This window comes from Cyprinus carpio, chromosome A18, assembly GCF_018340385.1.
Source record: "Cyprinus carpio isolate SPL01 chromosome A18, ASM1834038v1, whole genome shotgun sequence".
In the NCBI taxonomy this organism is placed as follows: Eukaryota; Metazoa; Chordata; class Actinopteri; order Cypriniformes; family Cyprinidae; genus Cyprinus; species Cyprinus carpio.
This window is the reverse complement of record NC_056589.1, coordinates 2,114,472-2,139,699: the sequence shown is the minus strand read 5'-3', so window position 1 is coordinate 2,139,699 and position 25,228 is coordinate 2,114,472. Positions and strand designations below refer to the sequence as shown.

The 25,228-nt window shown below is 38.4% G+C and overlaps 1 protein-coding gene across 3 annotated transcripts in view; it reads left to right on the top strand.

Moving 5' to 3' along the window:
• The window catches only part of LOC109063082 (protein c-ets-1-B), a 50,156-nt gene extending 27,544 nt beyond the window's left edge, over positions 1-22,612 (top strand). For 2 of the 3 annotated variants that reach the window (XM_042774749.1, XM_042774751.1), the window contains 7 exons: positions 9,473-9,592; positions 10,364-10,564; positions 11,483-11,560; positions 12,306-12,551; positions 14,138-14,398; positions 19,022-19,140; positions 19,896-22,612. In XM_042774749.1, coding sequence (XP_042630683.1) covers positions 9,473-9,592; positions 10,364-10,564; positions 11,483-11,560; positions 12,306-12,551; positions 14,138-14,398; positions 19,022-19,140; positions 19,896-20,111 — 1,241 coding nt within the window. In that variant the 3' untranslated portion in view covers positions 20,112-22,612. The remainder of the gene's footprint in view (positions 1-9,472; positions 9,593-10,363; positions 10,565-11,482; positions 11,561-12,305; positions 12,552-14,137; positions 14,399-19,021; positions 19,141-19,895) is intronic. The other variant, XM_042774750.1, reaches the window with a different exon arrangement.
• Positions 22,613-25,228: the final 2,616 nt, after the last annotated feature.

Genomic DNA, 25,228 nt, shown 5'->3' with positions numbered 1-25,228 from the left:
GTTATATGAATCAGATTTGTTACACAGTATGTGTATTATGACATGTTTTCCATGCTTTCTTTTATTGAGCTTTCAGATTGGAATTAAACAGCTCTGGTCATGTGACTACTTCTGTCAGTTATGTAAAAATGTTCTTATCAAATGTAGTCATTCTTCTCTTTAATTTATAGGTGACAACTGTCACAAATGTTAAATTAAATGGGTTAAATACTGTGATATTGTATTAGGAAATTCAGACCATATCATTGTTTTTCAATAATTTGAACATATATACTGATATTATGTGCAAAACTGGACACTTTTATTGCTATGGTGCAAAGTTACTGCAGCAAATACTGTACATGAAGAGTCTGACAAGAGACTGATGTCGAATGCCACACATGGCCCCTGACTTGACACACTTTTCCGCTTTACATAGTCGTGTTTCATTTCATGCATGACCAGCAGGCTTGAATTTTAACTACAAGAGTGATTATTTTCATGTCCAGCTGACTTTCAGAACATTGCGTCCTCTAATGTGCTTGTGCATTTAGTGTAAGTTCATTATTTGGTCATTGGCTGAGCCCTGGGCTTTCACTCCTTTAATGCAGATATTATGGGCCTCCTTGTTAATGCGTGATTAAAGTTTCATCTTTCTTTCTTTCTCTTTGTGTTTTGATGTGAGTGTGCTTGTGCAACCTCATGCATTCATATCATGGCAGGGAATTTCCCTTTTGGCTAAAGAGTGGTCAATGTCAACTGAATGAAGTTTGTCATGATTCTGCTTCACTGTCCATTCATACCACATCCATTGACCCCCACTGCTGACCCAGCCCGGCTCAGGAGGGGCTGCATGCCTGACCAGGGAGAAGGGAGGGAGAGAGGGAGGAAAGATGCCATGCTGGTTAAGCAGTCAGCAGTCTCACACTCCCCCTCTGTACTTCTGAGGACTGGAATAAAGTGACGAGTATGCAAGTGGGATTTTAGCACATGCCTCGGCCCAGTGGACTCTTTAAGAATATGACCCTCTTCTTTGGCCCGGTGAGTTCAGTGGCTGCTAGTTTCCCTACGATAAACTGCTGACTGGCTTCGACCACAGCTGGTGGTTGTACACCCAGAATTCTGACTCCCAACCTCTCAAACACACTCACACACCACCAGCTGTTAATACATCATGGAAAAAGGCATTCACCTTTGCAAGCATGTCAGAATGAAAGCTAAAACATGATGACTCCAGAGCGATGTGCAAGATGTGATATAAATCATTACCACGCTTGCATATTCTTGCGTGCACAAGGGCCTGCTCTCTTTTCACACACAGTTGCAGAGTTTACATTTACAAATGCACTGGCACATGAATATGCACAAACACTCTCCAACACACATGCACCAGCTTTCTCCTCGCATGGAAAAAACAGTTGTGCGCTGTAAAAAAAAACAAAAAACTGATACTTGCAGTGGGGGTTGCCAAAATATCGTGCTATCTTGCAAAACAATTTCTCAAGACGTGCTCCCTCGAGTTCAGTCAACCATGAACGTTCAGGCCAGTGTGAGCGGAGTGCACTGGCAAAAACTGTAAAATCCACGTAAGACTTGTTTACTGCTGGTCTGCTGCTTTAGTCTTCTGGAAGAATGGATATGTGCACCTTGTGGGTCCCATGTTCAGCAAAAAGTGCTTGAAGGAGTGTAAAGCTCTGGCAGACTGGCACAAATGATGGTTTCTAGCATGCACGCGTCGTTAATGCTGAGAGGCCGTAGACATTAAGCACCTGATCCCAGTTTGTATTGGGTCTTAAATCAAGACAAGCGAGCTGTGTCTTGAAGACAACGGCTAGTACAAAAACAAGCCCGCCTTCCCCCGCCCCCCATTTGCTTTTTGACTCTGTTTATACAAAAGTGATGAATGGTTGAATTCAATCGAGTCACACAAAAGTTGTTTAGAGTTCAGTCAAGATTATCTGACTTACCCCGGAGACATGTAGTGCATAAAGAAACAATGGGACCTACACAAGAACAGCACAGCCTCGATAAACACACTAAAGTTCATTAATGGAACTGCTAAAATAAGATTGCGTTTGGAGTTAGCACAAAACAATCTTGAGGAACCCACAGAGAGTCTGGAAGCAAAAGTGTTTATGTATAAAAATTGACTGTGTGACCTGCTAAAGAGCCTATAAGTCATTCACAAGTATGAATCATGTGTTGTGGCACAGCACGGATGTTAGAGCGGCCTTACGGTCAAAGATAAACCCATCTAACATCTGCTACCAAAATGGCCAGTGCTGTTCCTACCCAGCTAGTTTTGCTTTGCCAGAAGTCTTCAGCATTTTCTGAGAGCTTTGCTTTAAAAGGGGCGTAGTCAAAATGCTTGACAACAGGGTCACTTCTTTCATCTTTGCCCAAAGACTACTTAGCACTGTGAAATGAGTCAGCAACAACATGAGAAACAGCCAGGGGTTACCTCCCACTCATTTCGGCCTAGAGAAATAACCCTTGATGTGGATATCTGCTCTTCCCTTTCTCCTTCTTTTTCACTCTTGCCCTGTGTACGTCTCAGGGTTCAGCGAGTGACAGGAATGTCTGAGGATTGGGTAGGCTGCCTATTGCCCACCTTTATCTAAATAAAAGACACTGCACACTCTCACTCCGATCCCCTGCTAGGCCCCACTCGTACACCCTAACTTTAGATACCCACACACTGAGCACTCGGGCAAAAGCAGTATCCAAGCATTATCAGGTGTGTGAAGAGATGGTAATCCAAACAGGCAGTCATCTTCAAGGGTGTATCTGAAAATGGCCTGGATTCCCAAGTTACATAACAGATAGGTTTCTGTAATGTCAGACTCTTCGTACTTTCATCAGGCCCTGAGTATGCCTTGCTTACCTGACAGCTTTGTAAACACAGATCCGGGGTAATCAAGATTAGTCTAATGTGGGTCTCTGATCGCAGCTTTTGTAATTTGTTGAACAGTGTACAAGTCACTTAGAAAATCATTTTCTAATGTGAGGTGTAGGGCATGCTTAAGGTTTAGAAGTGAGTGGATTAATATTTGACACTCAAAACTGATTCATCAGACTCAGGCCTCGAGGCTAAGATGAAACACAGTTAGATCAGTACGTCTTGCCTACTGTTAGTAAATGACACCCCCTTCACAGAATGTCCACTGGCTACATGACTCCCCTGTCAAAAATTCTTTCTGGTGAACACACATTTTTATTGTTCCCTTTAAAATGTAGTCATCAAAGGGTGAAGGGAGGTCCTAGCCTTTATTCGTTCAAGTTATTGGCACAAGCTAATTGCACAAACAAACTTTTTTCCCAATCCTTACATGCGTCAGAATGACTGAACCACACGTCAGAGCCGTTTTCACTGTAGCATACTTGTGAAATCCGTTCTGACCCACTTCACTGTGTTGCAGTTTGAAGTCTTCCCAATAGTTATCTCTTGCCCTGCTTCTCTGAACTTCAAAAGACCAAAACAAAAACAAAAGACACAGCATGTCCCAGAGCAGGGAAGAAATAACAACCCCGGTGTATTTTTTCCAAAATTTTACAGGATCCATTTTCTCCCCTGTGTTCCATGTCTCTCTTTTTTTCCCTGCGTTTGTCTCTCTACCGTCTGCGGGCCACATGGGCTCTTGCCTCGTCTCCCTGGCCCCTGATTTGGCGTCTGACTAGTGTTGTCGTCTCATCCCCTCCACGTGCTACAGGCTAATTTCTGAGTCACAGCCACTGCTGTGCTGCAGCACCCACCCCTCCTCCCATAAGACATTAGCCCAACCCAGTCCCCCTGAGGCTTTCTGGTGGGCTCTAGACCACCTCCTGGGTGGTGGGAGGCCCTTGAGGTGAGTAAGCCAGCCGAATTGGTGCCTGCCTTTCCATGCCACTCTTGTTTTTCACTGTGGCTGTTTTGCAGATGTTTACAGAGTAAAACAGAGATACTCAGAGGTTGGCGTTGAATCTGCTTTTGAGATCAGAGGCATCCCGACTGGTTCTGGCTACGTGTCTCACAACTCAGCGAGGTAGAGGAAGACCTTTTCCCAGATTCCTCTCTCCCATCAGTGTATGCACTTTCACCAAGTCACCTGTTTTAGGGCTCAGTTACTGGTTTCACAATTATCCTACTTTTGTCTCACCTCTTTGAACATAGTTCCTTCATCAGAGGCATATTGGCAGAATGCTCCTGGCTACCAGTCCAGTTACATATGAGATCTTAAGCTGTTCTCTGAGGTCCAGGTGTTTGGCTGTAGCTAGCTTTACCGTCTCTCTCGGTTTGTGAGTGCTACTTGATGTACAGCTGAATGGAAAGCACATGATCCTTGGCAGTCACAAGAGCCGCCACAGCTGGGACTCTTTCTCGTTCAACCTTCTCCCCACTATCTACATATTTCTGACAGAGAGGCTCTGCTCGGGCGATTTAGGGACAAGAGCAGTTAAAGGCGTTCTGTGTAGGTGTTTGGACTGGATCCAAGAGGCGGTCATAATGAGGGCTAGTCTTTGACAATGTTCACTTACACCAGTTGAGCATGGTGGGACCTAACAACTCGCCTCATTCTCATAAAACCACAGAGCATGGTTAGTCTGACTTTTTTTTCCAGCTTGTGAGAGTGTTCAAATGGAACTTGTTTAAAACATTTAAAACTATTTATTCCTTACACAGTTTAGAACTGCAGAGACTTAATTTGGCATGCCTTTCTGCTTTTCACTGCTTCTGCTTTCTGTCATTTGATGTTGATATTTGTCACCACAGAGGATTTTACTGAAATGATGTTTCACTTTATTCACTTTGATGATGCATTAGCACACCGTTGTGCTCTGCAGTTCGATGTGGATTTCAGAACAACTGCATCTTTTTTTCCAGCCATCCATTCATCTATTTTGGGCTCGTGAACTCTTTTCATTGCTGCAGTTGTAGTACTTTTCTCTGTGTACAGTTAATTGTGTAATTGGTGCATTTAGAACTGAACTCAAAGGCACATTGGTTTTTAGGTCACAAATACAGAACAAACTCACACAAAAATCCTGTCCACATTAGCGACTGTAAAACAAGGCAGGAATGTGTGGTACGATACATAAAAACAATGCAGCCTGTGGGGAATTAATTTACTGAGAATGCATCTGTTGGCCATCGGCTGGTTCCACAATAGCAGAAACCATTAGCTTGCTAATTGCATGCAGAGCTTTCCTTCCTTCATTTCCCTAATACTGAAAGCTGCTTGCTCATAAACTTAGCTCAGGCATGACTGACTACGCTTGTATGAATTTGCTTTGATCAGAAATGCTTTTGGACATATTTATATCCAGTGCTGGAAACATGTTTTCTTTTACCCCTTCTTGAAGTGCTGCAATTTCAGGTACACTAAGAGGAGGTTAATGGAGGTATCTAGGAAAAATGTCGCTGGAAGAGTAAACTGTTGGTCAATATGCGCATTTGTTTGTTCAGAAATCTAAACAGTATGATTCACTGATCCAAGTGCACTCTTGGTCTTTTATAGGTGTTCACTCCTGCACTGCAGTTACACTCTCAAAATTTGCATGCTGCAAACCGCCTCCGCTTTACTTTGCAGTATGCATAGTAGCATCATTATACGTATCTCTGTAATGCCTAGCATGACAATTGCGGGCAGTTGAAAAGCATGAGTGCAGACATAAAAACAGTTGATCAGCCCTAGTCTGTGGTAGTACAAACAGTTATGTTTTGTCAGCAGCAGATCAAGGTACAATAGTGGTGCCATTTCAACCCTGCCAGATTGAACAATGAATTGTACAACTGAATGGGCGAGAACTTGCCGAAGGATGCCCATTTTGAAGTCATTTCTGTTGGTCGTTGTGATTTGAATGCTCAATGTGACACACTGATGGTGTTTTGTGTGTGTGAGACCATCTAGTGAACCCAGGGCACCAACTGGCTGGGTCTCTAAGACAGGAAAGCCCCCGATGTGTGACCCCAGCACGGTAGACGGACCCTGCACTGCCTTTGGGAGCTCAATTGTGGGTCGCTGCTATTCCTGTCTTGGCCTGGCCCGATCTGCATGCTTTCGGATGGAAATCTAAACAGTGGGCAGAACAAGCACTTCTCTCACTGGATCCCCACCCTTGACCGTGCCTTGTTCAGCACGGATCTGCTGCGTGAATGGCCCTCCTTCATGCGGTCTCGCTGTCACACACTCTGAGAAAGATAGAGCAAGAGATAAAGAACTGAAGGTGTTTTGTGGGTCACCCTGACACCCTGCTTAGACACAATTGTCAAAGGGCAGAACCCAAGTTTTTTTTTTTCTCTCCTATGTACCGAGCTCTACATCCTCAAACTACTTTATTTTCAGACTGGAATTTGATGGCATATGCAACTCTTAATTGAAACCGAAAGAAAGTGAAAAGGGGAAACACATGTGGGGTAAAATATGCTAATTTGACATACAGACACAAATACACCAAGCACAAAAAAGCATTCAGAAGCTCAAATACCGTCCAGACTATTGAGGGACTCGAATGAGCTATTTGGCTGTTATTACACTCCCACTCGCTGTCTCTCACGCACTTAAGACAGACCCCTCACACACACAAATGCAGGCACACATTCTTCTATGAAGTGTGTCTAATTTTAGAATGGACCATTAACATTATCATCAGTGTGTGATCTGTAAGGCTGAAGATCGGCCCTGGCTAGATGTGTGCATGTCATTAAATCACTGAATATACTATGGAATACACAGAATGAACTGGATGGGCAGGACCTGTGGTCATGCCAACGGTGATGTCTTCCCATTGGGGACTCCATTCATGTTGTCTTGGATGCTCTCACATCATCTGACCCACCACACCCGACTACATGAGACCACTGGGGCTTCAAGAACATACTCAGAATTTCACAGCCCCATGACTAATGCACGGAGCTCACACAGGTGGACTTATACTCATCCACACCGCCCAATGCACACCTGCACTGTTTCCATATGATATGAAGGTTTTCCGGTTGGGACTGTATGGCTCAGACCCAAGATCTTTTGGGCCTAACGCAGTTCAGTAGACAGAATTATCATGGCTTCTTATCAACCGCTATTAGCAATGTTTAGTTACTCTCTATGGAAATTAATACAATCCTCGTTTCATTCAGTGAACTTTGCATGCCGAGGCAATAATTAATTTGCTTCACTGAAGAACATTATGTTGGAATGATCACATGTGGCTAGCTGATTTGAAGTTTACCCACTATTAATCAAGCTAAAAAATTATATAAATATATATCAAGCTACTCTTTCGAAAAAAAAAGAGAGAAAAGTTTTCAAGTATTTAAGGGGACATATTTTTTTATATATGACTGTAACTCTTGAAATTAATAGAACTATAAACAAATTCAGAAATACTGCATATTTTGCTAATTGAGCATGCAACATAATGCAAGTGAACCACACAGATACTTTATAGATTAACAGAAAGATAAACGTTCCTGATTTGATTTTCATAGCATTCTCTGAACCCTCTGTATTTTAATCCACAACTTGTAAGAGCTTCATATTTTGTCGTAATTTGGCTTTTTCTTATTCTATCTAAATATACAACCATTTCAAATCACCATGCTGCTGCATCTTGTTCAGAAAGCACTTTGCATTTGTCACTAATGTAAAAACCTCACTGCAATTTGTATGCTATATTTTGTCCAAACCCAACATGCTTCCTTTACGAAGAAAAAAAGGACATTTGCACTTGACCAGGGTCTTCTGGTGTCTTTCTTGCCAGTTCTGGCCTTGTATCACCTAATGTGAAAATGGGCCTCTTGTGCAGTGAATGAAGCTGCTGACGTCCAGCTGGTAGAAGGGCCTCTCTAATGCGCAATTAAACACTGTAAATGGAGACTGCAGCATCTCGCTCTAATCGAATCACACAAGAGCACTGCATTGTTCTTCTCCATTTAGATGCTCCGCATAATATATCATCGCAAATGCTTCCCTGTTTGAGTCAACCAGGGTTGCAGATCGGGAGAAGGAGAGGGAAGGAGGTTAGGAGGGACAGCTGTTGTGCATTCCTGGCTGGGTTATGTCGTGATGTGGATCGACAACAGCGACGCAAACCCATACAAGCGCCCAGGGCTGGCAGTTTCAAAACCGTGCGGAGATTCCAGAACATCTGGGTGTCAGTAGAAAAGCAGTCACAGACGGCGAAAAAAAAGACACAAAGTGTTGGCTTTCCACAGTCTGGACTGTGCATTTAGCTCCCAGACAAATTCATTGTGCCTGAGTCACAGTCGGGCATTTTTTGACGGCCACCAGTAATAGAATAATCACCCCTCACCTTGTGTTTTTGATCGCATTACTGTCCTTTCTTCGTCACTCGGCTTTGTGACATTCTTCAAACCCTCAGGGTTTTTTTGTTTTCCTAGACCCTCTTTTCTCTCGAACCGCCACTCCGACAGTCCTAATTGGATCAGTGGAAGTCATCGGGCACTGTTTAACTCATCAAAGCCCTCTCTGTGTCCTGCTGGGTGCCCACGAGCAGAGAGGGCGAGCTTTCCAACACTGAGCTGTCTGTTCGATGCCCTGCAGCCTGCTGTGACATCATCACCCCTCTGCCACGACCTCTGACTCCTAACTATTGACCCCTGCCAACAGAGGCTTCTCTGTCTGTGGCTGGAGATGGAGATGGGACAGCTTGCTGGGCGGAAGGGATTGTGGGAAGGTGTTCATCGATGTAGAATCTGACGTGTGACACACACTCGGGGTGTTTGCAGACTGTCCTTGGCTCTGAGCAGCAGTCTAGGAGGTCGGGTTGGAGGTAGTTGGTGTGTGTAGGCCTGCAGGACAGCTACATTTCATTGTGACGCTATGGCTGCTGGTTTTCTGGGATTTTATTATTGTTTTGTGAATGTAGTATATATGACTTGGAATGTAGAATTTTTTTTTTTTTTTTTTTTTTTTTGTAAATTTATTGTATTTGTTTTTGTAAAATGAAGTATATTTTGTGAAAAGTAATATGTGTTTTAATAAATTTGGCTGGATTTAAGTTGACTAATTTTATTTTATTTTGCTTTTTATTTTTTATCTTTTTATTATTATTATTATTATAATTTTTTGTAAAATGTATATTTTATGAAGTAATGCAGTGTTTTCTTTGATTTGACTTGATTTTACTTTAAGTAAAATCAAGTAAAATAAATAAAATAGGTAAAATGATCATAATTTGTTTTTTTTTTTATTTAATGTGACTTGAATTTATTATTTTATTTTATTTTTGTAAAATGTATATCTTATATGACATTGGAGTATGTTTTTGTTTATTTACTTATTTTTTTTACTTTAAGCGAAAACAAGTAAATAAAATTAGCAAAATAAAAATAAAAAATATTCATATACATATATATATTTATTTATTAGTAAAATTATTTTACCTTTTTATACTTTTTAGTGTGTGTGTATGTGTGTGTGTGTGTGTGTGTGTGTGTGTGTGTGTGTGTTCGGAGATTGTGTGATGACATATTTATCTGTGTTTGGTCCAACAGATCTGGAGTGTGCGGATGTTCCCTTGTTGACTCCAGGAAGTAAAGAAATGATGTCACAGGCTCTTTTGGCCACATTCAGCGGCTTCACCAGGGAGCAACAGCGGCTCTCCATCCCAAAAGGTTAAATTCTACAGCACTTACATCTAAATAAAAAACTCTCTCTAATAACTTTCTAGAATAAATCTTATATCCATATTTCTGTAGCGCTCTCTCTTTAAGGGAAAGTTCCTGGCTCAGTATTCTGTAGCACTAGGCTGTTTTTGAAATGCCACAATCAGATGGCCTAAAAAGAGATCTTGCTAGATAGACACATGGCACTTTGAAGCAACAGAGGTTATGAATTATGTTTCCCAAACTATGGCAGACCGCAAGATGGCTTTACTTGCTGTGTCTGGAGAGGCTGAAGTCTGTGTCGGGTCTGCGTCTGTCTGGAAATAGTTGTTGTGGAGCTTGTGCACAGCCGAGAGAGAAAGAGAGATAGATAGAGAGAGAGAGAGAGAGAGAGAGAGAGAGAGAGAGAGAGAGAGAGAGAGAGAGAGAGAGAGTTGGTTTCTAGGTCTGTAGGCTAAAATTACAGCTGTTTCAGTTCCTCTCATCATAACATCAAATTTATAGCAGAATCAGCTGATAATTTCACATGAGCCATTGGACCTGTGACTAAAATATTGTATGCATCAGCACTACAAGTACACAGTATTAGTTTACTTAGAGTTTATCGGCACATGCATGCTTGCTTAAACATTTTTGTAGCTGATTATGAAAAAAAAACACTGTATCCTTCTTTAATATAAAGCAATCTGCACAACATATGTCATACTGTGTATAAAATACAAATTGCATATGCATGTAACACTGAGATGAAACACGTGCCTGTCTCTTTCTCTTCTCTAGACCCCCGCGAGTGGACAGAGGCCCATGTGAGAGAATGGTTGACCTGGACGGTAAATGAGTTCAGTCTGAAGAATGTGGACTTCCATAAGTTCACCATGGACGGGGCCAATCTCTGTGCACTGGGCAAAGAGCGATTCCTGGATCTGGCGCCAGACTTTGTGGGCGACATTCTCTGGGAGCATTTAGAGATGCTGCAGAAAGGTAGATGTCCTCACTGCCTCATGAAAGACACCAGTCTACAATCAATTTTATTTTACTATCATTGAGATACTGTAATAGTTTTTCCTAATTTTTTTTAATTATATATATATATATATATATTTTTTTTTTATATATATATATATATATATATAATTATATATATATATATATATATTTTTTTTTTCTGTTTTCATTTAAATTTTAGAGATTTGTTTTGTCATTTTGTTATTTTTTATTATTTTTTAATATATTTGTATATATTTTGACGTTTTATTTTGTTATTTTAGTACTTCAACTAAACAAAAATGAGAAATGTTGTGTTGCCAACTAGCTAAAATAAAATAAAAAAATTAGAATTTTTTTATGTTTTATTTAACTTCAGTAAATTATTACATTTAATTACATGACCGTAATATGAATGTTAATAAATATTACATTAATAATAAATATATATAAATATATATATGCGTGTGCATATATATATGTGTGTGTGTGTATATATATATATATATATATATATATATATATATATATATATTTTTTTTATAAATTAATATATGAATAATCATAGTATTAATAATTAATATATTTAAATTTCACTTATTTTTACTTATTTTTTTTTTACAAAATTAGAAACTTGCATTAAATCACAAAATGCATTAATATTAATATACAGTAGTGATTTCTACAAAAGAGTATGATACAGTAGGGTAAATCATCTTAGCAGATTTTATAATCTCTGCTGTGATATGTCATGTCAGATGCTGGAAGCATGCAAGTGGTTTCACATTTCAAAAGTCTGTAAAATAAATTCCACTCTGACATGCATTTCTTTTGCACAATCTAATCTGTTATCAACAAAGTTCAGCTTTGAAAGTGTGCATAGGTTCAGTGATGTGTGTCATTTTCTCCACACAGAAGACCAGAAGCATTTTCCTGTCAACAGTCTGACCTCCAGTTTACAGGAATGTCGCTACCCCTCAGACTACTTGTTCAGTGAGTATCTGCCCTTTGTTTCAGTTTGCCTCATCAGTACCTGAGCACACGTTCAGCACTTCAGTCATGACTGTACTAAATGTCATCTGTTTGTGAAGGCAGTTGAATAAATCCCTTTTTCACTTAACGCCTGCCTGAAAGGAAGAGTTCATTCATAAAATTTCTGTATTAACTCACCCTTATGCCATTCATGTCTAACTTTATTAATACAGAAAGCTGTTGCTGTCAAGCTAAGAAGTACCGTAAAAGCACCATGAAAGTCTGAATTCATTAAAAAAAGTCATGCATGGCTTTGAAATTTAATTAGGGATGCAGTGATATTAAAACTGGTGATAATTATCTTGTTACGGACAATAATATAAAATTGTCTGAAATGCTCAACTAATAATAAATAAATAAATACAAACTTAAATCATTTGTTTTCAATGCTACAAGTGAATTTAGGCATCACAACGTTAGAATATATAGTATGAAAAATTTATTTATTTATTATATTTGCTAAGTACCAGTATCAATATTTTCTAATATTTGCTAATATGCATACATTTGCATAGTGACAGTGTTATTAAATGCTTAGCTTTGAATTTTATCTTAAATCTTATAATGACCGATGCAATAAATAATCTCTAATTTTAGCCGATAACCGATATTGTGCATTGATATTGTAACCGATATACCATGCATCCCTAAATTTAAAATCTTTTGAAATATACGTTTGTCTTCTCTTTGTCTTCCTTTGCTCCAGACTATGGCATAGAGCATCCTCAGTGTGTCCCTCCGTCAGAATACTCCGAGCCGAGCTTCATCACCGAGTCCTACCAGACCCTCCACCCGATCAGCTCAGAAGACCTGCTGTCGCTCAAATACGAGAGCGAGTATCCAAACGTGATACTGCGAGACACACCTCTCAATCCACTGCAGGGAGACTACTTCTCAGTCAAACAGGAAGTTGTGTCACCTGACAACATGTGTGTGGGTCGCATTAGCAGAGGTGAGCATGGGCCTATGGTCATGTGTTTTGTTAAAAAAACGAAATCGCGTTCATACAGTCTCTAGATTAATATGGTTTAAATGTTCGGGAGACAAAAGCTAATTCCTTTCATCTTAGATGCATGTTTATTATCTCCCATCGGGGCTTAAATTGATCCCCATCGCCCCCACAGCGATCAGCAGTGTGTGGTCTTCAAAACGCCGCGTTATGCACCCATTGCCAGGGAATGAAGTAGACCGTTAGGTTTATTTGTGGTTCTATCTTACAGCATCTCGATGTGCTCTCAACTGCGGTGGGGAAAAAGGAGAGAAAAACAAAGCTGTTTGCTTCAAAGTGAGAGATGTTTGAAGCCACAGAGCGCTGGTAGCCGTCTTTTGTGTCAAGGCGTCCTTGTGAGGTTATGTTACTGGGGTACAAGGTGTTTTTTTTTGTGAACCTTAGGTTCTCGTAAGGAGCGAGAGTAAAGCGTGAAAAGAGCGTTCCGGTTTCTCATGAAGTAACTTTACCTCATGTACGTCTGGTTTCGCTCCCTCTCATCGAATAAACAGCCCGCCTGTCTAACCATTGTGCAGCTGAGCAAATGATGGAGATTTCAATTGGAAGTTGAGATTTGTTAAAGTCGCTTGTATATTTTTGAACAACGCAGAGATTTGGGTTTTTGCCCTCTAGGTACGCACAGGCTTTCTGTGGAGTAAATCCCAGCTTTGGCAACGGCGCTGTGTTTTTCCTGCGTGGGAAAGTATTTGTGGTGCCACCAAACTCGCATGTGGCTTCAATTTTTCAATTGAGGATTTCAGGATCAGTCCCAGCTCTGTATTATCTTTCATTCTGTAATTGACATTCAATCGAGACCGGCCTTTTATCTCCAGCTTGGCCAAAAATAGAGAGGCAATTTGTTTTCCAATTAGAGAAAACCCAAATATTTCCACATGGAAATCGTGTAAGAGAAAGACAATGTGGTGTGGAGCGGTTCTGGATTTTTCCACGTGGTTGGGTCTAGACCGCTTGTGAACTTCTCTGGCTGGTGTAGTCGCCAAACTTTGCACCCTTTACAATCAAAGAAATCGGGTTCATGGGTAGAAACAAAGGCCAGGGGCCTGATTTATAAAACACATTTAAAATCAGGAAAAAAAATCTGGATTTATTAAGTCAAAAATTGGCGTGCAAGGGTGTAAACTGTTTGCGCTCTTATATACCTAAATTAAAATAATCCAACATTGTTTATTAAAATGTCAAGATAATATGCATTAATATATGCAAACGGGCAACTGATTTATAATAAAAACATCGCTGAAATTAATTAATTAATTAAATATGGTTTCCTGAAAAAAATACTACAACTACTACTATTACTACTACTTTTAGGAACTTTCCAGAAATTGCTGTATGTTCATATTTAGGAACATTTCAGTGTTATTTTAGCATTGAGATACTATTTTAGTAAATTTTTTTCTGTGTAGATATTTTGAAGAATGTCCATGCTCCTCTTTTCCATACAACATGAATCAGGTCAAAACACTGTTTGAATATGTGGAATGAAAAATGACTGTGGATGATGTTTAATAACAATGAAATCTCCGTCGCAGGTAAGCTGGGAGGTCAAGATTCGTTTGAGAGCATTGACAGTTTCGAGAGCTGCGACAGGCTGACGCAGTCCTGGAGTAGTCAGTCATCATTCAACAGCCTACAGAGAGTTCCCTCCTACGACAGCTTCGACTCGGAGGACTATCCCACCGCACTGCACGGACACAAACCAAAGGGTACCTTCAAAGACTACGTACGGGAGCGCTCGGACCTCAGCAAGGACAAACCGGTCATCCCGGCAGCTGCGCTCGCTGGCTACACAGGTCAGCATTAACCTGAATTCAACCATTCACCACTCGTGAATGACTGAAAAAACTACTCACATGCATTAAACCCCAAATGAGTCAGAATTCAAATAAGCACAAGACAGAAGCCAGAGCCTTGAGACATAGCCTACTTTCACAATCATACACAAAGCAAAGAGGGACAATAACAACAACTTTACTGAAAATAATACTTTTATATTATAAAAAAAAGAAAAAAAAAAGAAAAGTTTCTGAGCATGGTACAATGGTATTATCTTTGTTTTTTAGACATGTTCCATGCTCCTGGCGTGGTTTTCTTTGAAGTTTGACTTTGAGATTATTGGAAAAAAAAATACCATGGCGTTTTTATTTAATTTTTTAATACCATATTATTACCATGGTATTCTTGAAAGTACCATGTAATATGATATCACATACCATATCATATATAATTTATGATATGACATACTATATCTTAAAACATGTCATGTTATTCTATATATCATAAATCATATTATACTGTATATCATATAACACACCATATCATATACTGTATATCCTATATCATATCAACAACCATATGATGTTATTGTATGTATCATATCATAAATCATGTCATATTAAATACCTTAACCATGCTATTTACCATATCACATCAAAAAGCATGCCATGCTATTCCAAATATGATATTATAAATCATATCTTATTATATTTTATATTGCATACCATATATTCTATGTACCATATCATATTAAAAACCATGTTATTCTATAAATCATATCATATAGTGCATACCATATCTTACGCTGTATACCAAAAAGCATATGCTATTCAGTATATCATATTTTAAATAATATCACATGCCATTTTATATACTTTATACAATATCATATAAAATAACTTATTAAATAGATTTCTCAATAATAAGCCATGCCATATATCTTATTGCACACCATATCATATAAAAAACATGTCATATGCTATTCCTTATATCAATATATAAATCATATTTATATATCACATTGCATACCATATGGTATAAAAACCATATTATGTTACTTCATATATCACATAACGTCATATCAAAAAGCATATGATGTTATTCCATATATCATACAGTATATAAATGATATCATATGTCATATCATATACATACAGCAGCAAATGAAATGAGATATCTATGATGTGTTTGGAATCTGCTAAACGAGGCGCATCGTCTCGTGTTACTGGGACAAGGATCGGTGAAAACGAGTCGTGCACCAGTTTTGAATGCACTGGTGCACTTGGTAACCGCAGAGCCACATTTGTTACACGACTGTAAGAAAGTCATGGCAGTCTTTTTGTGAGCACGACTGCAGCAGCGGCTTGTGCGAGCGGCTCGTGTACCAGCAAACACGCCACACCCCGGCCTCTTCACATGAAAACACAGGCAGACGCTCGTTCGTTCCCTCACGCTCCCTCCCTGTCTCTTTCTCGTCGCTTTTGTCACTGCCACCAGCTCTCCGTTTCTTTTTCTGCTGTTTTCATCTTGTACTCCTTATCTGCGGCCCACATCTCAACCCATTTCCAGGTCGTCTTAGCAACAGAAGGTGCAGCACAAAGTGATAACAGTCCTGTGCACTTAAGATGAGAGCTCCTTTAATCGGCCCATCTTCGAGGGGCTTTTTAACCTTGTGCCATACGTCTCAAACCTACCTGCTCTTATATCAAAAAACAAAACAAAAAAAAACCCACACACCCAAAAAAAAAAAACACACATCTCCCACTCACTATGTGTGGCTCATTTCATTTCTATTTTGGGAAGCTAAGGTTTCTTTGAGCATATAAAGGACCGTTTTGCTTGTACCTGAGTTGTATGTAATCTTTTCCATACTAGATCCGAGCTCAAAAAACAAGATATAATAGCCATATTTCATGTAAGAGACTGTAAAGTGTGTTTTTTTGTGTGTGTGTGTGTTTGTGCACATGCAAAAAGGCATTTATATAATTGACAGAACTACCTGTTTTTTTTTACGAGTGTTACCGCAATGTCAACACAACAGCCTTCAGAGTTCAGAGATGAGGTAGATAAAGCCAGCAAGTGACAAAAAAGATCTATTTGCTCTCAGAGCTCTGAGGTTTTCATGTTTGTCATCATTAATCACATACGCAAGTACAAATCCATCAGATCTATGAGGAGAGCAGCACAACCACAGTACCGCAACACTTTCTTCAGCGATGGCTGATTTTTAACTTTATAGGGCAGCTTCCTTATAAAGACGCACACACACACATTAAAGGGACAGTTCACCTAGAAAAATAAAACTCCGTCATCATTTACTCATAGACCACAGAAGGACGTTTAGAAGAATGTTCGCTCTGCTTTTTTTACATACAAAGAAAGCGAATAGGGACTGGTGTGGTCAAGCTCCAAAAATGACAAAAAAGCACCACAGAAGTGGCGTAAAAATAGTTCATATAACTATGTATAGTAGTTCAATTCTTCTGAAACAATATGATAACAGTATGATTTTAAGGATCAAGGACATTAGGCATCACTGACAACTACTTTGGTAGCACTTTACAATAAGGTCCCATTAATGCATTAACTATCAATGACGATATTTACAATTTGAGTGAGTAAAAATGTTAATTTACACAAAAATATTTATTTTAGGCTTAACTATCCTTTTAAGTTCAGTGTTACAAATCCAAGTTGTTGTCAGAAATCCTTGTCTTAGCTTGTGTGATATGCTGTAATCATGCACTCACTTCAAGTAAAGTGGCTTAATGTATTTGTAAAGCATTGCTGAAAGTGCGCGGTGGACTTGTCTGTCAGTCTGAGGGTTTGGTTCAGGCGTGTAGAGGACAGAGCAATTGATTTCTGTTTCCAGCCCCTTTGGGTGTAATGAGGGTGTATGACAGTAGCCGAGCTTATGGAATGTGTTTTAATGCATTTACCTACATAAACAGATTACTACATTGATCCAGATGAGTGATTGTAGTGATTCATATGTTTAGATGGAGACAGAGAGAGGCAGACAGAGAGAGAGAGAGAGTTACAATGAACTGTTGAATTGTTGATGAGATAATCTGTTTCAGAATTGCATTAGTGTTTTATTGCATTATCGGCAAGGATATTTTTAGCTGGATGTAACACGCAGTGGGGAATTCACTATGATTTAATTGTGCCTGCTGTTATTGTCATTTATTTTGCATGTGCATTGCTTTTCCACCCAATTCACCAAAGGAATAATGCAGATTACTGTAGGTAACTGAATGAATGCAGCACACACAAACAATAATGTGTCTTCTGTCTTCTGAATAATGCGCTACTCTAAAATAAGACTAAAAATTAGGGTTGCACCAGTATTAAAATCCTGCCTGATTGCACTATTCATTTATTTATTTAGCTGATGAACGATAAACGGACAAGATTAAAATTCTATACTACTGTTTAAATAATTGAAAAATAAAAATAATTTGAAATGCATATATATATATATATATATATATATATATATATATATATATATATATATATATATATATATATATATATTTATATATAATTAATTTTATTATTTTTATTTTTATTTTATTTTTTATTTTTTGCTGATAACCAATAAATCATCAAGATTAAATTTCTACATGGTAATTTGTTTAAATAAATAATAAAATTGAATTTAGGCATCACAACATTAAATTACAGAAATTAAATATACCGAATGAAAATGTGCATCCCTAGACTTTCAGGACTTTTGCAGGGAAAGGGAATTAGAGTCTCTCTCTTCTCTTCGCTCTTGTTTTGCAGCAGGTATGATATGAAATGACGGTTCATTTTAATGCACACAAACCACAAGATGAAGAAAAAGCAGAGCTTATCTAGACGGGTGCATGAGCTGTTCTGCTGCTGCCTACATGCTGTGAAGCCCTTGCAGTACAGATCTCGCACTGTAGGTCAACACGACCACATAAACCCTTCACGCTAGTCCTCAAATTGCTTCTCACAGTCAGATCCATTAAGATGCACGTTTGCATTTTTTCCAAGTGTCTCCTTAAATATCTCACCGTGTAGAAAGGCTAAAGTCTTTAAAGCTGACCCCGGCACGGTTTAGGGCAAATGCAATATAGAAGCCTGTGAGAAAAGCCTCTCGTTTTGCAGATGGCCACCAAGGGCTTCTCTCTCTCACACCCACACAGTCTTTCACACACAAGTCGACATCACACACATGTGTGCTTTCAGATACACCCGGGCGACATGCAGACATATACATTATGGCCTGCGTGATCAAACACATTTATCCGCCAGATATTTAACCTTGGGGCAAAATCTGAATGATGTCAGTGCTTTGGAATTCACATAAAGAGTCCAAAGCCCAAGTAGGACATTCAGTATGAGACAGTAGCCAGTCAATACTCCATTGTGTCTCAGCCATCTCTGTTTTCACGCAGAGTGACATAAAGCTAATGGCATGTGAAACTATGTTTGGACCGGGATACCAATACAAACTTAATGCACTAATACAGTAGGAAATCTAGAACTGAGAAGTCTAGAATGGAAATAACATGGGACTTTGATATGTCATGCATGTAGATGGTATTGATATTTTGTTGTGAACATAGGACTGTAGTAAGCCATGGTGTTGCTTATCTGTTCAGGCAGCGGACCCATCCAACTCTGGCAGTTTCTGTTAGAGCTCTTGACAGACAAATCCTGCCAGACCTTCATCAGCTGGACTGGAGACGGCTGGGAGTTCAAGCTTTCTGACCCTGATGAGGTGAGTGGCTATACAACAGCTTAGACTCCAAAAAAAAGCAAGAAAAAAGTGCTCAAAAGAAGTTTTTTTTTTTTTTTTTTTTAAAGAATATATATATATATATATATATATATATATGAGTGTGTGAGTGTGTGTGTGTGTGTGTGTGTGTGTGTGTGTGTGTGTATGATTGGATTGGATTGGAATACATATATATATATATATATATATATTTATTTATTTATTTTTTAAATACAAGGAAATATACAGTGTTATTATAGTTAACTAAAACTATATATAAAATGAAATAAAATTAAAGTTAACTAAAATAAAATACTTTTTTACATTTTATTTCAGCTAGTTGCCAAGGCATTATTTCATATTTTCACTTAGTTTAATCTGATGCACTAAAATAACTTAAACTCAAACTTATATATAGACATTTAAAAAACATTTAAAAAAGTCTAAAAATGACAACAATGTTATATGTATTGTAAATGAGTTAGATGTATTGTATATGTATACTAGTTGGTTAAATTCAGATATTAAATAATGTGTGTTGCTGGCTGCTGTCCAACCACACAGTGCCATTTTATCGTTTGAAAACCAGTGATCTCTTGTAGTATCTGATACAATCACTATTCATCGTTCCCACCGCTGCACGTAAGAGAGCAGCATGATTGCACACGCAAATGAATCTCATGAACAGCCAGATATTTAATGAATGATTCTTCGTGTGTGTTCATGATCCTGACCCATGTCTCCCTGACCTCTAGGTGGCACGCAGATGGGGCAAGAGGAAAAACAAACCCAAGATGAACTACGAGAAGTTGAGTCGTGGTCTCCGCTACTACTACGACAAAAACATCATCCACAAGACGTCCGGCAAGCGCTACGTCTACCGCTTTGTGTGTGACTTGAAAAGCCTGCTGGGATACACTCCCGAAGAGCTGCACACCATGTTAGACGTGAAGCCTGACACGGATGAGTAAACTTCGGACAAAAGTTTGGAAACAATAAGGCTGAAAAAGTCCCTTACAGACCCTGGAATAAAAAAATGGGGCATTCAATCACATTCCGTCTTAACACTTAGTCGTGGTCCAGTATTGTTTTGAGCTCACAGGGGACAAAAAAAAAAAAAAGAGGAAGCATCGAAACATTTACCAAAGTTTAGAATCCGTAGACTTTGCGCGTCTATATTGTTTGTAGTTCTGCGGGAAGGAAAACTCTAAGTTCAGGTAGAACTGCTGTTTTGACCCAGAAGCACAAACACCAGGAAGGAACAGAGGACAATACGATGGACATTTTCTTGGACTGAACGCTCCTGTTATTAAACACATTGCCAAAATTAGAGACAAGAGGAATATCGCAGAAATATTTACGATTGAGTTACATACTGTTTCTGTCTGCTTGCGTACACAACCACGAGGAAGAGTTCTCAGCCGGACCAAAAGAACAAAAGTGTTTTTATTTTATTTGTATTTTTTTGATAGTTTCTTAAAGATCTATATGTGTCAGTATTAATTTGTTGTATTGCGATGCTGTCCGGACAGAGATTGCGCCGTTTTGTACATTTTCATATGAAGGTTTATTGAAGTCAAACTGTGCTTAGATAGTCTCTCCGCTTCTTTTAAGGTCACGGTTGGTTACCGTTTGCTCTTACCACAGTGTCCATAAACGCTGTTTTTGATCACCAGATCAAAATAGATACCAGAGTCTCGCCCTTTTCAGTTGAAAGAGACATACCTCAGTCAAACTGAGAGTGTGAGTGAGAGACGCAAATGAAAGCGGCCGTTGGCTTCTCAACGGTGACACGCTTGTGGTGAAAACGAGGTGTTGTATTAAGACAAAAGACATCAAACATTTCTTGCCTCTGTTTCTTTGTACGTGAATGGTTTTTGATAAAGCTTTGCCTTAATATAGCACATTGCGTTTATGAACTTGCTGTGCTTTCTCAAGGTTGACTGAAATGTGTGGGTTGGTGACAACTGAAATGTCACTCAACCGGGCCTCAAACGGTTTGCTGGCAGCTCTAGACTGAACCGAAAGCCATAAAGCGAGGCCTTTTAACCTTGAGACAGACGTGGCGACGTTAGCCATGTTGAAAAGTGCACACTTCAGCATGCATCTGGATTGGCAAAGTATGTGAGATGGATTCTGCAGCAACAACCGAGGATCTGTTGGGCTGCGTTCGATTTCCCTGATGGTTTGTGAAAGTTAGTGTTACTGTTAGTGGCTGATATGATGTTAAGATTGGAGGAAGACCAGATCATGCTGAGACTTTCGGCAGCTTTAAAGATGATGTGTGCTACTACTGGCTAACAAGCATCACAAAGTTAGAATCGAAAATGGGAGTAAGTTTCGTAATGGTTCGTTTAAATGCAGTATTATGGACATTTAACTATTTTAGTCATTGCAGGGTGTAACTTTAGCCAGAGTTATATTACAGTGTCCATGAAATGAAAAGCATACTTAAATTGAGCTATTTGGAGTAACTGCACATGAAATGTCAAATATGTTACCAGTATTTTCAATACTTTACAGGTTAAAAAGACTGAATGGTTTTCTTCTGTGGGAAGGGTCTTGTGCACAAGACCTTGTGGGAAAAGCCAAAGTAAAGAACGTTCATCTAGGAAAACAAATCGTATTGTTTACAGTGGCAGAACGCTACCCATCCTGATTGGTGTAGCTTTGGAATTGTCTATTTTTACAGATAATGTTTCATAAAATGGCTAGATTAAAAAAATAAACTGGGAACACATTCGTGAGAGCTCAGAATAAAAGTCTTGAATTCAGAGATGAGCTGGTTTCAGCCGCAACAACCAAAAAAAAAAAAGTGCTACATCACCTGAACAATCAGTTTATAGTGTTAAAAATTCTCTCTGGAATAACAAGAAGAAAGCGTGAGCTTGTTAAAGCCACAAAAGAAAGCCAGTATGACTTATTATTATTATTATTATTATTATTATTTGACAAGGTCCAAATCATAATGCAGTCTGTCCTGATTGTAAACGTTGCAAAAGTGATGCATTTGTGTGAGAATGAAGACTTTTGACAGATGCATACAGTGCATGCGTCTTTTATTTCCCCACAATTTTGCCTTGTTTTGTATATTTTATATTTCTGTATTTTTTGAATTTTAATGTATTTAGTTCACAAACATTTTGAGATTTTTCAATAATTTATATTTTATAAACTTTGAAATATGAAATGCAGACAGCTGTGCTTTCGTGGGGGAAAAAAACAAATAATAATAATAAGGTAGCGCAGGACAAAATGTAGCGAATTTTCTTTTATATGAAACGAAAAAAAAGGGGGGAAGAAAAAGTCAAATGTAAGGAATTTAAAGACCTGTCTGCTTCTACAGTTCTGTATAGATAAGGCTGATGCTGGCCCATCATTATGTTCCGCTGGAGAGTTTTATAAACAGTAGCTTCTATTTCTTATTGTACTTTAAATTGTTATGTTATTAAAATATATGTGGAGAAAATGATTCATGTGTGTCTTTGTTATTTCAAAATGAATCTTTCGCCAATAATGCTGAATCAAAGTAGCATGAAGGAAGACACACCCATAGCAACCCAACGCTCGCACAAACACAGGTATGAAGTTGCAAACACATGCAACTATCACCTTGCTCTATGTGTAGCTCTGCAGGCTTTGCGGCAGATTTGTGGTTTTGTTTATTATGAGTCTTGGTTAAATGAGCAGCTCGTTTCTTTCATAGCTAATCATCATAAATGCCACAGCTGCAGTTTTTCATCGAGCTAAAGTTGTCATATCACGGAAAGACATTGGTTGTTACCTTTGATTCTCACACTTAAGATTAGCGTGTGGCGCCTTTGGTTGTCATATGTCGGGGCTTTACATGCACAACGGGCTCTTCTGAGGAAGGAGATGGGAATGTGCGGCGACAACCCTCAATAAAGGCCCCCGACGTAAAACGAGCATACTTAGTCCATTTATGTAACCTCACAGTACAATAAATTACAAATGGTAAGGGCCATCTCTTCTTTTTATGACTGTCAGTCCTCTCTGTCAAAATCCAAAGAAGCTCTCTTGACTATACAAATATGGGTTTATATTACTAAAGCATTAAAAAACAGCCTCCAAAAGTCTGAGGCTACACACTCAGAATAAAAGGTACAAAAGCTGCCACTTGGCCGATATCCTTTCAAAAGGTAATAATAAGTACTTTTAAAGTATGTTTAGCTTAAGGGTACTAATATGTATAATTTAGGGGTAAATAAAGTACAACGATGCACCTTTTAGCTTTTGGACCTTAGAGTACTGCCACAGTGATAGCTTTTTTGTTGTTGGTGTTGTTGTTTTAAATGTGTGTCAAAATCTAATTTAAATCCAAAATTAACTGAGTTTTATGATTTTAAACAATGTAAAACAAAGAAATGTTGACATAAAATGAAGCAAAATTTATAGGTCGCTGATGTACATATCATGTCACTGCTTCATACAGATGTTCAGCTGCTCTTGCTTCCATTGCTTACTAAAAAGAAAGAGAGAAAAAACAAATACTAAGACATTTTGAAATGCATGTTAATGTTTTAATCATGCTGTTTATAATCTGCATCTTTTGAATGTATGTGAGTAGGTTATGGATATGCATTGCATTGCATTTTTTATGCACATATAAATTATTGTGAATCTGGTGTTTTCTTCACACATATTTCAAGTAGAGCGCTGTGGTTATTATAAGTTTTAGAAATTTCTACATATTTAGAAATTTCGTATCACCTTTTTCAGGGAAATAAGCCAAAGATGTGTCCATGACCGCTTTTCAAATTGTTCCTACGCTGATGCATTTGAACTTGCAGGGGATTCACCGAGACGAGAGATGGATTTCACAATTTAGCTGAAAATCTTTGTACGGGTCTCACTTCTGTGGAAAGAAAGAGTCAGTGGTATGTGCAGAATCAGAAAAGTCACTTTTTTTTTTTTTTTTTTTTTTTTTTTTTTTACCTGAGCTCTGTTATTTTGTGTGCACTATTTGCATATACTGTTGTCTTTTGGTTACTAGGTCTGGAAATGTCTGTGTTCTGAGTCGATAAATAGTGTTAGTCGGTCACGGTGGTCAGATTTTGTGTCAATCAGCATTTTCTATTTAGACACATATCATATTCCAGTATGCTCTGTGTAGATGCAGTTTCTGTCTTTTACATTTGCACATACGACATCCAAAACAGTGGGGGTGGGGGTGGGGTGGGGCAAAATACTTTGTGTGTATATATATATATATATATATATATATATATATATATATATATATATATATATATATATATATATATATATATATATATGTATGTATATATATATTCAATATGTTGATAATGAATAAATTAAATTCACGAGGATTTAGGTAATGCTGGTCTGAGTGAGATCAATAAAACATTAGCAGTGCATCACTTATCAAGGCAAAACACTGCAGGTGAATAGGGTCAACTTAGTTAACTAATAGATAACTAATTATTCATGTACTCATGTTCATTCATGCTCAGGACAGAAATCTTAAAACCTACTGCAAGTTTCAAAATCCTTGTTTCATTTTGTTGACATATTAAAAGTTTTTTACAGATGGGATTCAACATATTGAACGAAGTTATGGAAGCAAAACAGCTTAAAATTGACCAGTGCATAAAAGATTTTGGCTGTAGTGTGTTTGCCTTAAACTTTTCATTCTCCTAATGTCCACAACTGACTAGACACAACCACATGATATTCAAGGTCCGTGTGTTCTAGACATCATTCAGCACTAGTATGTTCACTTTGCAGGTGGTTCCTCTCTTGCCTTCACCTTTGTCTGCTTTAGATCCGCATGTCATCACACGCTTCACCCATACACACACTAGTGCACTTAACCTCGTCACTTGTTTATAAAGAATCTGATCTTGCTTAAAATAATGCCTTTAATAGGTACATTCAATATGCATAGAATTATAAATATAACATGAAGTAGATTTTTGTGAGTGTGTTTGGGAGGCATATCTCTCTCTCTCTTTTTTTTCTTTTCACTATGCAGTTGAAAAATGCTGAAAATGGTTGTCAGGTTACATAAACACGGTGTATCTGTGGGTTTGAAGGCACCTACAGT